General features: G+C 44.5%; 2 protein-coding genes across 2 annotated transcripts in view; one reads left to right on the plus strand and one right to left on the minus strand.

Moving 5' to 3' along the window:
- The window catches only part of cv-c (RhoGTPase activating protein), a 43,691-nt gene that overhangs the window by 25,675 nt on the left and 4,745 nt on the right, over positions 1-13,271 (minus strand). Inside the window, 1 exon segment of the mRNA XM_089256141.1 lies at positions 11,020-11,807. Within this exon segment, the coding sequence (XP_089112267.1) occupies positions 11,020-11,807 (788 nt within the window).
- natalisin (neuropeptide natalisin) lies at positions 1,130-5,163 on the plus strand. Its single transcript, XM_018112996.3, has 3 exons — positions 1,130-1,839; positions 3,544-3,956; positions 4,202-5,163. Exons 1-3 carry the CDS (start codon positions 1,289-1,291, stop codon positions 4,912-4,914), a joined length of 1,677 nt encoding a protein of 558 aa, XP_017968485.1. The 5' UTR covers positions 1,130-1,288; the 3' UTR covers positions 4,915-5,163.

Below are 13,271 nucleotides of genomic sequence, written 5' to 3' on the forward strand. Positions count from 1 at the left end.
ATCAAAGACAAATAAATTAGAACACGACCGCAAAGGCACAAAAAAAAAAAAAAACAAAAAAAAAAAAACGGGAAAAAGAAGGTTTTTCAAGCAGGGCAGAGCACAGCAAACTGCAGCCACGAACTGCAGACAACAACAGCAGAAGAAAAAGAAAAGAGAACAGCCAAGGCGTGCAGCAGCAGAGGCAACAACAAATGCAAATAAATTGAAATGAAGCAATTTGTTAGCCAGATTAAACAAAAAGCCACAGCAACAGCAACAAGAGGAAACAGCAGCCGTTTCTAAAGACGATCAGAGCGAGGACCCACAGGGCTAACAAAGTCAGCGAATTACTTAATTAAAAAACGTGGCCCTAAGACACAGAAGAGCTGCTCCAGCACGAGAACAAGAACGCGAACGAGACCGAGAACTGGCCGGAGTACCAGGCCCAGTGACATTAATAACGTGCCGAGCTCATTACTCAACAATTGTGTTTGTTGTTGTTGCAGCCGCAGCAGCCCTTTGCCGCAGACAAATGCGATCGAGCATTAGCGAGTAATAAATTCTCAGAGGCAGAGCCCATCTATTGGCCGTGCCTTGCAAGAAAGCGCCGACTTGTCGAGTCTAAGGCAGCCACAGTTGTGCTGGCTTGCTCCGCCTGGTCAGAGATTTTATCGCTGGGAATGTTTTGGCAGAGCCGCTGCCTCATTTGTCCTGCTCGTGTGAGAAGTTGTCAGCTAATTTGTGCGCGGACCTGGCCGCTCCAGCAAACCTTTCCCATGCCCCAATTGAGTTGAGCAATCAGCAAACAGAGAAATAACGGTTTGCTCAGCCGCCCACGCCAGCATCGAGAGGAAAATACTGCACGAGTCTGGATACACTCCAGATCGAATATATATGTTTATATATAGGTTAGGGCATAGCACTGTGTCACATCTAACATTTCGATTCAGTTCTGAAGCATCTCTGGTGGCTCCACTCATATTTCCCACTAGCATTCGGTATTTAATTTCACGGTGCACTGCGCCGAGCAAACAATGCCCACATATGGGGCCAGGGTCCAGAGCGTATTCCCAAAACTCTGGCCGGGACTGGCCCGCTGGCTGGCCGGCCAGCGTCTGGGCGGCTATAAAAAGTGAAGTTGCTCTGCAGCCACTTTCAGTTTCTAGGAGCAGAACACAGCGGTCGCTGCATCAAAGCGCCCGACGCGAGGCACAGGCAGAAATTGGAACAGCCAGTCCGATCGAGGCAGGCCAGAGGCAACAACGGCAACAACAACAACAGCAACTGCAACCAAGCTGCAGACAGCATGAGACTCACGCTCGCCTGGCTCTGGGTCTGCTTGGCGATTTATTGTAGCGGAGGCTTTGCCAACAACGGCCAAGGCAATGTGGTCTTATCTTTGCCACCATCGCTTATCGCGGCTACGGAGGTGGTGGCCTTGAGACAGCTGCAACAGCAGCAGCAGCAGCGGGAGCAACAGCAACAGCAAATGCTGCACGAGCAAGAGCGCTGGAAAAAGGATGCACGCGTCCTGTTTGACGGGGGCATCGATCCATCGGCAGATATGGTGCACAGTAAGGAGCCGGCATCCGCGGCTGGCAAACACATTTCGCCCTACAACCACGACCTGGAAGTGGAGCAGCAGCCACAGCCGCAGCCGACGGATTTTAATCGAAAAGCACTGAGCGAGGCTTATGATTTAGAGGCACGACAGCAATCAGTGCCGCAGGAAATTGCAACGCAGCATGGCCATGGCCATGGCCGTGCCACGCCCACGTTGCAGAATTTCTGGGCCAGGCACTGTCTGGCCGCCAACAATTGTCCACGCGAATACAATCGCGCTCTGGTGGCAGCCAGGTGAGTGAGCAGGATGTGTCCCTGTCTTCCTGGGTGGCAATCAGTCGAAGCCCAACGGGTCCAAGGTGACCTCAGAAAGTGTCCAAAAAGCAAGCAACGAACTTTCTCGAATCGGTTCATGTCGTCGTTAAGCCAATTAAAGGCGGTCTCCAATTTATCAAGTGTTCCAGCTCTAAAGTTGAGCTCGAGCTCGGGTCAAGCCTGGGCGCCAGGTTTTTAATCGCAATGCCAAAAGTCAACAATAAGAGCAACAAATCGTCGACAATTTGGCTGTCGGCCGAAAACACGCAAAACCAATTAATGGGCGTGAAAAAATCAGTTCGACGACGGCGAAGTTTTGTTTCTGCCACGCCGCATCGTGTATGCATATGTTGATTTATTTTATAAATTTTTCGCGAAATAACAACTGTCAGCAAATTCATTGGCCCCAAAACGAAACGAAACGAAACGAAATGAAACGAAAACAAAGCGAAACATTGCAACATGCATTAAGTTTCACTTTTCATTTCAGCTTAAAAGCCGAAAGGGACTCCGCGCCCCTGGCCATCCTGTGGCAAGTGAGAGAATCGGTGTCTGCCCCTGAAATTTTATTGCGGCTATAATAATTATTCTTATTTTGAATACCCTATACTCAGTCAGAATAATATTTATTTTATTTTAATATTTTAATTTATATTTATATTTATATTTATATTTGTATTTATATTTATATTTATATTTATATTTATTTTTATATTTATATTTATATTTATATTTATATTTATATTTATATTTATATTTATATTTATATTTATATTTATACTTTCTCTTTCTCTTTCTCTTTCTCATTTCTCTTTCTTTCTCTTTATCTTTCTCTTTCTCTTTTCTTTTTCTTTTCTCTTCTTTCTCTTTCTCTTTCTCTTCTCATTTTCTTTCTCTTTCTCTTTCCTTTCTCTTTCTCTTTCTCTTTCTTTTCTTTTCTTTCTTTTCTCTTTTTTTTTTTCTTTTTTTCTTTTTTCTCTTCCTTGTCTCTTTCTCTTTCTCTCTAGCGCCTCCGTCGTACCTCTTGCTCCTCTCTAATATCGTTTTGAATGTACGAGCACCGCGTTGAAAAATGATTGGTCTTGGGCGCTACTATTAAATTGCAATTAATCATTTCATGAGTTTTCTTCATTTGTGTGTTTTTGTTGATTTGTTAAATGCGTCGATTAATTGGCCTTAAGCCCGCATAACTTTCAGTTGTTTCAGTGCCTTTAATTTGTAATTTTACACAGCAATTTATAAAGGGGAATCGCCTATTGATCGGATGAGCATTGGATGGGACATGACAGCAAGATTAACACAGAGCCCATAGTCGATTCTGCATAGCATTTTGGGCGGGGAAAAGTTGGAGGTCTATTGGTAGCTTTTCTGGGTCAGCTGCCCGAGTGGCTGTCATTGTTGAAGGCAGCCCACGTACACAAACATGTTCATCAATTTACGACGAGCACTGTGTATGTGCGAGGAAAAAGAGAAAACCCAGCGAGAGACGTGCGCGTGTGTAATTGAAACCTGAGCAACCCACGCTCTATTAAAAGAAAAATGTTTTCTGAGATGATGCACAATGACGATCCTTAAACTGACATCGGGCTACAAATGATGCCTCATTAATCTTAACACACACACATACATCTTAGTTATGCTGAGATTATAGGGCTAACTGAAACAATTTCACACCTTCAACAGAACCAGAGAAGCCGTGTCGCGCATGCGACAGCAGCTGGACAAAATGAAAGATTCGGGCAACGAAGACGATCTGGATGAGTCCTTAGAAATGGACGACAACGACTACTATGACATAGATGACAGCAATGAAGGGCTTAATGCGAGGGACAGCAGCAACGAGGTCTTCATGCTGCTCACTGGCGAACAGGATTTGGCCAAGTTTCTGCACTGGGCCATGCAGCTGCTCTACCCATCGCAGTTCCCGGCTGAGGGCCAGGGCGGCAGTGCAGCCGAGTTCTATCATCCGGGCATGTACATATGGAAAAAGTATAATTTATCGGGCCACTTGGAGCCGCCGCTGATTGTCGAGGAGCCACACTATGTGCTGGTGCGGCGCGAGAAGCAGAATCAGAAGGAGAACTACCCACTGGGCGGTGAGCATGCATAAATCATAATTCCCTGGGCGTAACGAGTATCAGGGTGTTGAAATTACAAAAGGACCAGCCTTTAGCTCGGTTACTCACTTGAGTTCTATTCTTGTGTCGTTTAATTTTAAATGCATGGGGCCCTCATGGCCTTAATAACAACTTGTCTGGCACGCACCTCTCTCTCCCTCTCGCTCTCTCTCTTTCCCTCTCACCCATACTCTTTTCGTTGCCTTCCCTTTTCTTTCTCGCAGATAATCTAAGGCCAAAGGACGATCCATTTATACCACCGCGAGGCCGCAAGCACACCACACCCGACCTGGAGGAGCTATTGAATCGATACGAGCCATTTGTGCCGAATCGCGGCAAGCGCGACCGCGTCAAAGATCTGTTCAAGTATGACGATCTATTTTATCCGAATCGCGGCAAAAAGCAACGCGATCTCTTCAAACCGGACGATCCCTTCTTTTCGCATCGCGGCAAAAAACTGAAGCTGAGCGATCTTTACAACGTCGACGATCCATTCTTTCCGAATCGCGGCAAACGGCAATTGACGGCAAAGCAGACTCAGTTGCCACCGAGCAAATGGGGAAGACTGCAGAGAACATGGCAGTCGGACAGTGACAACGACAACAGCAACAGCAACAGCAAAGGCGAAGGCGACAACTGGCCTCAAAGAATGCCAACGCATGAAATTAATGGTAACGATCAATCAGTCAAGACATCAATGTCAGCCGACGACGCAGCCCTAGTGCAGCAACAATTGCCGCTGCCCGCTAATAGATTGCAGTCGACAAGATCAATGTCAGCCTATTTACAACAGCTGCAGCAGCAGCAGCAGCAGCAGCAGGAGCCAGTGCGCTTCATTGTCAATCCGGGCATGCGCCAGCAGCAGCAGCAGGTGAAAACATCCTGGCCAGCTAGAAGCCATCAGCGCTGGAGGCGATCTGCGCACAATGCCCACTAGACACAATTAACGCTCAACGATAGTCCCAGCAGCCATGGCTCTGACATTGACACTGATTATGGTCAATTGGACATGTAAATGGCGATCGTTTAGCTATATACAGACAGATATATATATATACATATATATAGTAATGCGCACTTTTTGGCCAACATCCTTTGGGCACTCGCGTCTCGATTTCTCCCTCTAGTGCATCTAGGTTTCGTAAGAGTGTATAAAGCTAATCAAAAATATACATATACACATACATATATAGTTGGCTTGCAATTGATTTTGTGTAAATTGAAGTAATCGAAGGTTAAATGGCCCCAATGCTCGCTGCTGGCTGCCACTCGCCCTTGGGGCCTTTCTAGAATTGCTGCTGCGAAGGTCTGTGCCCTTGTGGCAGCCTCTAGAGTCTCTCTGGAGGCCTCTCGGGGGCATCGATGTTGTGTATTTCGTTTTCCTTTTTTAATTGTATTCATTGGCTAATTTATCGGTAAATGTAATCAGCATTGTGCTAGCTATTCAGCCTTTGACTTCGTCGCAGACTTCCCAATGCAGTCGCAGACTCCACACAGCTGCAGCATGGCGACGCGGGCGTGGCACGCAGCTGCTGATGCCGATGTCGATGCCGATGCCAAGGCAGCGATAGGTCTGACGCTCAGATATGCAGCCAGATAGAACCCACAAACACAAATGCAGACCAGCAATGACAGCAATAGCAACAGCCACAACAAAGCTGTGGCCGCTAAGGTCAGACTGCTGCCCGCTGCTTGTAATCCCCAAAACGCACATCAATCAAACGGCTCTAGCTTCAGCTTATTAGCAAGCATTGAACCTTAAAAATATCAGTTAGTCAGTCAGCCAGTCTGTTGCCGGCTGACGTTCAGAGGAAAACCAAATAAGTTTTAAGCTTCCGTTACAACAGCAACTGAATTTTTCCACTTCAACAAATTTCTGACATTGACATTGACCAGTCGGCTGCTGACTGCCTTCCAAATCGACAACAGCGTCAAAATATTTGGAGAGACGCAAAGTCTGCTGGTCAGAGCAGGCCAGGCCAGGCCAGGCCAAGCCAAGCCAAGCCAACATGGCTTAGCTCAGTGCAGGCCAAGTCAGGCCAGGCCAGGCCAGCTCTTTGTTTTGTATAAATGACCATTGAAGGTCATAGCAACCAAAAACAAATTGGTTAAATAATACTCACAATAAACACTCACACACACACACACACACACATACACAACTCTTAAGCAGATGCGCGTCTACGTTGAATTTCGGGTTTTTTTTGGTAGCTTGATGTTTGCGATCAGTCCAAAAACATATGAAGATCATTGTAATTTCAATGGCACTTCAGTCTGGGGGCAACCACCACAGCTGAACCCAGCGCGGAGTTTGTCTAGAAAAATGAGTGCAGCATTTGCGGCTCTGCTGCTGTGGGCACTCAACTGGGCAATGACACTTCGAGTGATCCGACGATGTGGTCAAGCGTGTGTCTCACGTGCAGCTGTACCGACGCAATGCATAGACCGAAGACCGAAGTATTTAATGAGATCTGACTGGGAAGCTTTCAGAGTTAGTGGCCATGAGTTCAGCATTTTATTTTGAGGGATTTACGTCATTCTTAAATGGAATATTGATGGGGATTGCATTGGAATAAGAGTATGTCAAAGATGTGTAAGATAATAGTCAAAGCAGTTGATATGTTTAGGCTTATATAAACATATATTGGTGAGTATATCGATCGTAGCTCTTAAGCTAAATTAGTAATGTTAGGCTTTTCAATGCAGATAAGAACAAGGAAATTGAGTTCACGGTTCGGATAACCGGATTCTACTGTATATCATTTATAAATATAGACTGTATATACATAGGTATACGTACGTATATACGTATATAGAGTGGTATGAGTGAAGGAAGCTTTTCCGGATAACTTAATCTTTTGTTTCCAGTCCGATTTGACGGTTCCAGAATTTTTTAATGTGGTCTATTGAAGTCGATCACTTTCATTAAAAATGTAGATAGAACCTTGAGTTCTGAAGTACAAGCGAATTTGACGCCCTAAGTTCTAACAACAGTGATCGAACATGTCATCAAAAAGAATCGTATAGTCGTAAATTCTAGCTTAGGCCTGAATATATTCTAATGGATTAAATAAACAAATTTCCAAAAAACAAAAACATGCAGCAACAGAAAAAGAATTCTTGCCCCGCCCTGTATATATACAGAGTCCCACTTATGCAACTGACACGGGCAGCTTTATCTTGTAGCACTTTTCCAAGATTTATGACACTGCGCATATTTGTTCCGAGTTTCAAATAATCAAATATTATTGTTTGTTTCTGAAGCAGCTTCAGCAAAAGTGTCATGCGAGAAGAGTGAACAAATAAAACTGCGAATCATGTTGAGGAAGCGTCTTTAACGCTGCTGCCAACTTTCAAACGGATATCACAACAGCGTTGACTACTTTGTGTCACTTGGGCTTGACATTTGCCAAAGCAGCCAGCAGATAGACAAAGAGAAGAAAAGAAAAGAAACGAAAAGAAGCCCAGGTTGTCTGATGGCTGGCCAAAAAGAAAGTCAGTGTCCAGCTGAAAGCTATCCATGGACACATGGTGCAGTAGCAAACGTCCAGTCGACTTGAGTCCAGCCTCAGCAAATTGGCTCAATTTTGTGGCAATGGTTTTTTGTTGCCACAGATTTGCTTGTCGGAAAATATCAACGCATTGTCAGCGGTGCTGGAATGAGCCAAATGCTGTTGACAACACGTCAGGCACAGGTTCGAGGCGAGGGTGAGGCAATTGTGTGCACGGCAGCAACATGCAACCAGCAACCAGCAGCCAGCAACTGCAACTGTAACCCGAGCAGCATGAGTAGCTGGCAATATTTGACAGCAGCTTAATTGCCGTCCGCAATTATGATTGCTGCTGGTGAAATTGTAGAAGCTGCTGCTCACAGATAGTCGAACAGTTGGACAATTGGACGGATGGACGGCTCGAGAGTTGCTTCACTTTCATTTGATTTGTGGCAATGACAGCAGAGAGCAACATGTTGCTGTTGATTTTGTTGACTGTTTACTGTTGCTGTTGACTTGTTGTTGGTTTATTATTTGTATTTTCAGTTTTGGCTTCATTTGGCGCATTGCTGCGATTTCTGGTTTATTGTCTGCATTGGGGGACACGGCAGCAACTCCTGGTTGACAAAAATAGTAACGTGCACAGCGCTGGCACTGCCTTTTATTGCCATTTGTTTGCCATTTGCCCGTTTGGCTTAGCCGTTTGCCGTTTGCCGTTCGCCATTTGCCGTTTGCCGTTTGCTGTTGACGTTGACAAAAAAACGTCATTTGCAAATTGGGCAAAGACAACTTTCTCTAGGCAGCTGCGCAGACGCAGTTGCAGGCGCAAATTACCCAGCTCCAAGCTCCCAGCTTCCAGCTCCCAGCTCCAAGCTTCCAGCTCCCAGCTCCTAGCTCCCAGCCTCACCTAATGCCATTGCATAAAGTTATAGAGCCTCAGATAAGTTAAGGGTAAAGCCGTCGCCCACATTCATTAGCAGCATGCGCATAATTGGCTGATGCTTTGGAGGTTCACTGAACCACACTGACTCCAGCTGGGACAATCCCTAGGAGCTGGCTCGGCCAATCCCACAGTTTGAGGCTTTTGAGCTTTACGTCTCAATTTCGTTTTGCCACATTGTCAATATCTATAATTAAAATCGGCTGAGAACACACGCAACAGCATTTATTTTGTTGTTTTTGCCGGTGTTGTCGAAAGCTTATCAGATCTTTTCTTTGAGTGGCTAAAACGTTAGACGTTGAAGGCTTGATTGGGCTTATGGACTCGTCAGTCCGTTGACGAGAGTCAATTATGATTGGAGTGTGTTGGTAGTTAAATTATGGATTACGTGTGTGCGTATGTGTGTATGTGTGTGTGTGTGTAGCCGAAATGCAACACAAACACTAATTGATGCAGGAAGCGCAAAGCAAAACGAGTTGCCGCGCGCTTGTCATGTTGCATCTGTTTCATAAACAGCCTACCAGATTCGCTGCACGCTTCGCTGCTGCGGCCAAAATGGGTCAGGCAACGACAACGCAGACAAGCACAACAACAACAACGACAGCCGCCCCCACAAACGTATTTCATAACTAGGCAAATTAAGCCTAAGCCACGACTACAACAAGCGCCTAGCCGAGTCTTACGAGTAACGGCAATTTGGAGCTAAAGTGCTGCACTATTTGTCATAATAAACGCACAAGCGCTGCCTCACAAGCGCTGCCACGCGCGGGGGCAACAGCGAGGGCAGCGGCAGCGGCAGCGACAAAAGAAAGCGACTGACTCGTGTGGGCAGCACTGTGACACATTTTGTCATCATTAGCCACAGTTGCCGGCTAATAATTTCAATTTAGCCAAAAAATTAGCTGCATTGAGCTGAAATGTGAATGAAAAAAGCAACAAAAAAACAACATAAAATGAAGGTGTTTAAGCCTGGCTAGTACAGGCCAGGGCCAAAGTCAGACTCAGACCCAGAGCCACAGCCACAGACCCAGCCATTGCTCGTGTCATAAGCTGACAGCCCACGCCGGCTAAGCAACACACACAAGACACAACAACAGCAACGTATGCTACGCCCCTCAGGGCGTGGCTGGCCGGCCGGTCGATGGGTGTTGAGGTGATGACACTGATTATAAAATGTGCATAGATGGCGTGCAGCCGCCTAATGCCAATCAGAGACCGAAAAGAAATGCAGGCCGGACTAAGGCTGAATGGGTTTCTTACATAGGGAGGCAGGCAAACAAGCTGCAAGAAGAATAGATATTATCTATTATCTATTTTCGATTAGAGAGAAATTGGAGTACCTGCATTAAATGTAGATGTGGAAAACGATTTTAGTTTCATTAAACATAAAACAGATTTGTGAGCTTAAAAACCCTCTTTTGCCTCAAACATATTTCGTTAAATAATCATCATACATTTCTTTCATGAACGAAGCTGAAGGACTCAGAAGCTAATGCAAAATTTTGCATAAGATTAATTTTAATTGATTTTTTCTTAAGCCCGTAACTGAATATTTTATTTGTGAATGGAAAGTTTTTTATTTTATAATTTTTATATTTTATAATTTTTTATTCAATTTCATTTGCGTCTGGTTTTTGCTCATTATTTATGTTATTTAAAGAATTTGAAAATTTCATAAAATCTATTTATGTATTTATTTATTGTATTGAAAGTATTTATGCACCCTATTTATTAAATTCAAAGTATTCGAAAATCTAAAATATAAAGACTATTAACTGAAGCAGCTCTATTTGAGCACCAAGCGAGCATTGCTTAAAGACCAATCATAACATGATCAATGCTAAGCGCGCACGTTGCAAGGCAGAGGGATTAGGTGCTTAGTTAAATAAAGTTTCGAGCGAATGGAAGGCGTCGTTAGTGACCGTTAGGTGATGCACGCACAGCCCAGCATAGAACCAGCAGGCGCCTTTGGCTTTGACGAGCTCCACGAGCTGCGCAGCTCCACCATAAACGCAATGCTAATGAACAACGCGTGCGTACGCCGCTTCCGCTATGGGCAAAGAAGCAACTTGTCTCTGGACAAATTTCATGCGAAACAGTTATAAAAATAACTAAAGTTGCGGTCGGCCATTGACGTTGTCGATGACGTTGACGCTGCTTAGTCTTTGAGTTTGTAATATTGCGCTTTCCGGTACAGAAACATAAAATTTTATGTACACGACGCTGACAACGCTAACGACAACGACAACGACAACCACAGCGACAACGACGACGACTGAGCGTGCAACGCGTCGTATGCGTTACACATTACGAATCCGTCGCTGCTGCTGCTGCTGCTGGTGCTGTGCCTCAACTGTGTTTGGTTTAACACATTTTTCTGTCACGCAAAATAATCATTTGCAAAATCACGCGGCGTTGACAGTCCAGAGGCGGGGCAGACAGGAAGGGGCGCTGCTTAGGGAAATGTGTGTGGGGACAGCAACTGTCGCTCATCAAAACGAAATGAAACTAAATGTGGCCAACAAGTGACTAGAGACATGGCCCAAATTCAGTACAAGAATGATGCAATATGAAATCGCCTCACAGCAAATTAAAAAAGTCCAGCACTTACCTTAACGCGCTCCAAATAGTCCTGGAGTGCACCATAGGGATCATCGCCATCTTCATCGATCAGGTCGAGGCTGTGCGCCAGGTCCAGATTGTCCAAGGCGGCCAATTTGAGTTCGGCCTTATCGCTGAATTGCAGCTTATGATGTTGCTGTGGTGCAGCAACAGCTGCCGCTGCCGCTGCCGATGTGGTGCCCGAAGTGTTGGCGGCGGGTGCAGCACGGCTTAAGAATTTCTTATCAGCTGTCATGGTGTTGGCTGCCACTGCTCCTGCAGCATTGCTTCCGTATTGGCGAGTGCGCGGCATAGTTGCACAACCGGTGCTTAAAACGCTTGCAGCTGGCGCAGGAGTGGCAGATGAAGTTGCTGCTGTTGCTTTAGCAGTGGCTATAGATGTGGATGTGGATGTGGCAGTGGATGTGGCTGCATCATCAACGTCCTCGTCGGCCGCTACATCACTTAATCCCGATTTGTAGCGCGTCGTGTCAGTTGCGATAGTCGCGCAGGAGACTGACGTGTTGGCTGCCGCTGCCGCTGCTGCTGCTGCTGTTGCCGGCGGCGTTGTGTTGCCGTTGATAAGCGTTTGATGTTGTTTCTGCTGACTGTTGCCGTTGTTGTTGCTGCTGCTGCTGCTGCTGCTGTTGTTCCTGGTGCTGTGGCTGTGGCTGCCACTGCTAATTGCACTTTTCACATCGCTTGTCATGTTGTTTTGATTTGTATTGCACTGAATTTTGCTAAATTTCTTGCCGCTGTCATGTTGCCGAGCCACGTTGACTCCACTCTGAGGTGGCTCTGAAAAAAATAGAGTGAGAAAGAGACAGAGAGAGAGGGAGGTGAGACAGTGTTTAATTTTAGCGATAATTCTTCAGCGAGTCATATAAAGTTGTCATTGCTGCCAACACACACACAAACACACACTCACACACACATACATGCAGCTGTTGCAATTATTGTTGCCGCAACATGTTGATCGTACTTTGCAGCCGTTCGCAACAAATGGCGCGCCCAGAAAACACATTTTCATAATCTTTTTTACAGTAAATGAAAAATTGCGCCAAATGTGCAAAAGACGCCAAAATGCGGCAAAAGTCGCGGCTGCCACATGTGGCAAGCATCGGCGTGCCGCTTAAGCCAAATCCGCGAAAATTTCTGCGCTAATCGCCTCAAATTGTCCGCCGAATGTGCACCATTTAAATTGTCATAAATTTTCGCAACATGCCCAGCACATGTGTGTGTCTGTGTGTGTGTGTGTGTTTGTGTGTGTCGACTTCAGTTTTTCCAATTTCTGCCATTTGTCTGTCTGTCCATGTGTGTGTGCAAATGCTTTAATTAATTTTTCGATGGCGAGCAAATGGCAACCAATTATTTACATATTCGATAATATTGCTCGCACCACTCGGAGCTTATCCATGCCCTCGATTGTTCGCAAAATATTTATCTTAAGCTCTGTTTGCTCTGCTCGCAGCCGCACCCAGCAAAAATACTGGGACTGGATACAGTTCTTACAGAGCAGCAGCGAAACACGAGTGTCTCAGGCGGAGACACATGTGCTCACATAGAGAATTCAAATGGAATTAAATTAAATTCAAAAATAATTTTCATTTTTATATGCTAAATGCTATAAGCATGGTATAACAATAATTATAAATAGAACTTTCAAGGCAGAAAACGAGCTAAAGATAACATAATTCTAAATGTGTTGAGTAGAAAAAAATAAATAATAAAACTACGTGTGCTGAATTTAGAGATAATATAACCTTTGCTATAATAATACAACAAAAGTTTATCACAAATAAATAATAAATTACATATGCTTAAATATATCCCAGATTTTAAATTTGATTTATAAATATACAACCCTTTTTATAGTTCTTGGAATAATTTAAATATGAAAACCCTAAATACATACGCAACAACACGTCAAAAGCAATTTGTATGCCATACGCATCGGATTCTAATTTCTTTGAGAAAGTTTCGCTCACTTTTAAGTTCCTTATAATATAAAGATCTGTCCGATATAGAGTTGGAAATAATCTGTAAATGTGTTAACAATTAAAGAAACCCATAAAAAATAAAAGAACTCCTGCTTTATATAAATAAATAAAAAAAATACATTCCAACCTTTTATGAAGACTCTCTAGAGTCAAAAGCTCTATTAAAATTCTAGCAAATTCTAAAAGTCAATCTCACACTAACTTAAGAAGTGAAGCTGAAGTGAAGCCCTAACTTTCAAGTAAATGCCTCATCAAAAAAAAA

This window comes from Drosophila navojoa, chromosome 2 (genome assembly GCF_054131105.1).
Source record: "Drosophila navojoa isolate 15081-1374.11 chromosome 2, UAZ_NAV_1.0, whole genome shotgun sequence".
NCBI lineage: Eukaryota > Metazoa > Arthropoda > Insecta > Diptera > Drosophilidae > Drosophila > Drosophila navojoa.

What these genes read in the sequence shown, in the direction of transcription:
- natalisin (XM_018112996.3), top strand. Translation starts at nt 1,289, where the DNA reads ATGAGACTCACGCTCGCCTGGCTCTGGGTCTGCTTGGCGATTTATTGT. An exon ending in CGCGCTCTGGTGGCAGCCAG is followed by an intron (nt 1,840 to 3,543) that starts GTGAGTGAGCAG and finishes CACCTTCAACAG; the next exon opens with AACCAGAGAAGCCGTGTCGC. An exon ending in GGAGAACTACCCACTGGGCG is followed by an intron (nt 3,957 to 4,201) that starts GTGAGCATGCAT and finishes TCTTTCTCGCAG; the next exon opens with ATAATCTAAGGCCAAAGGAC.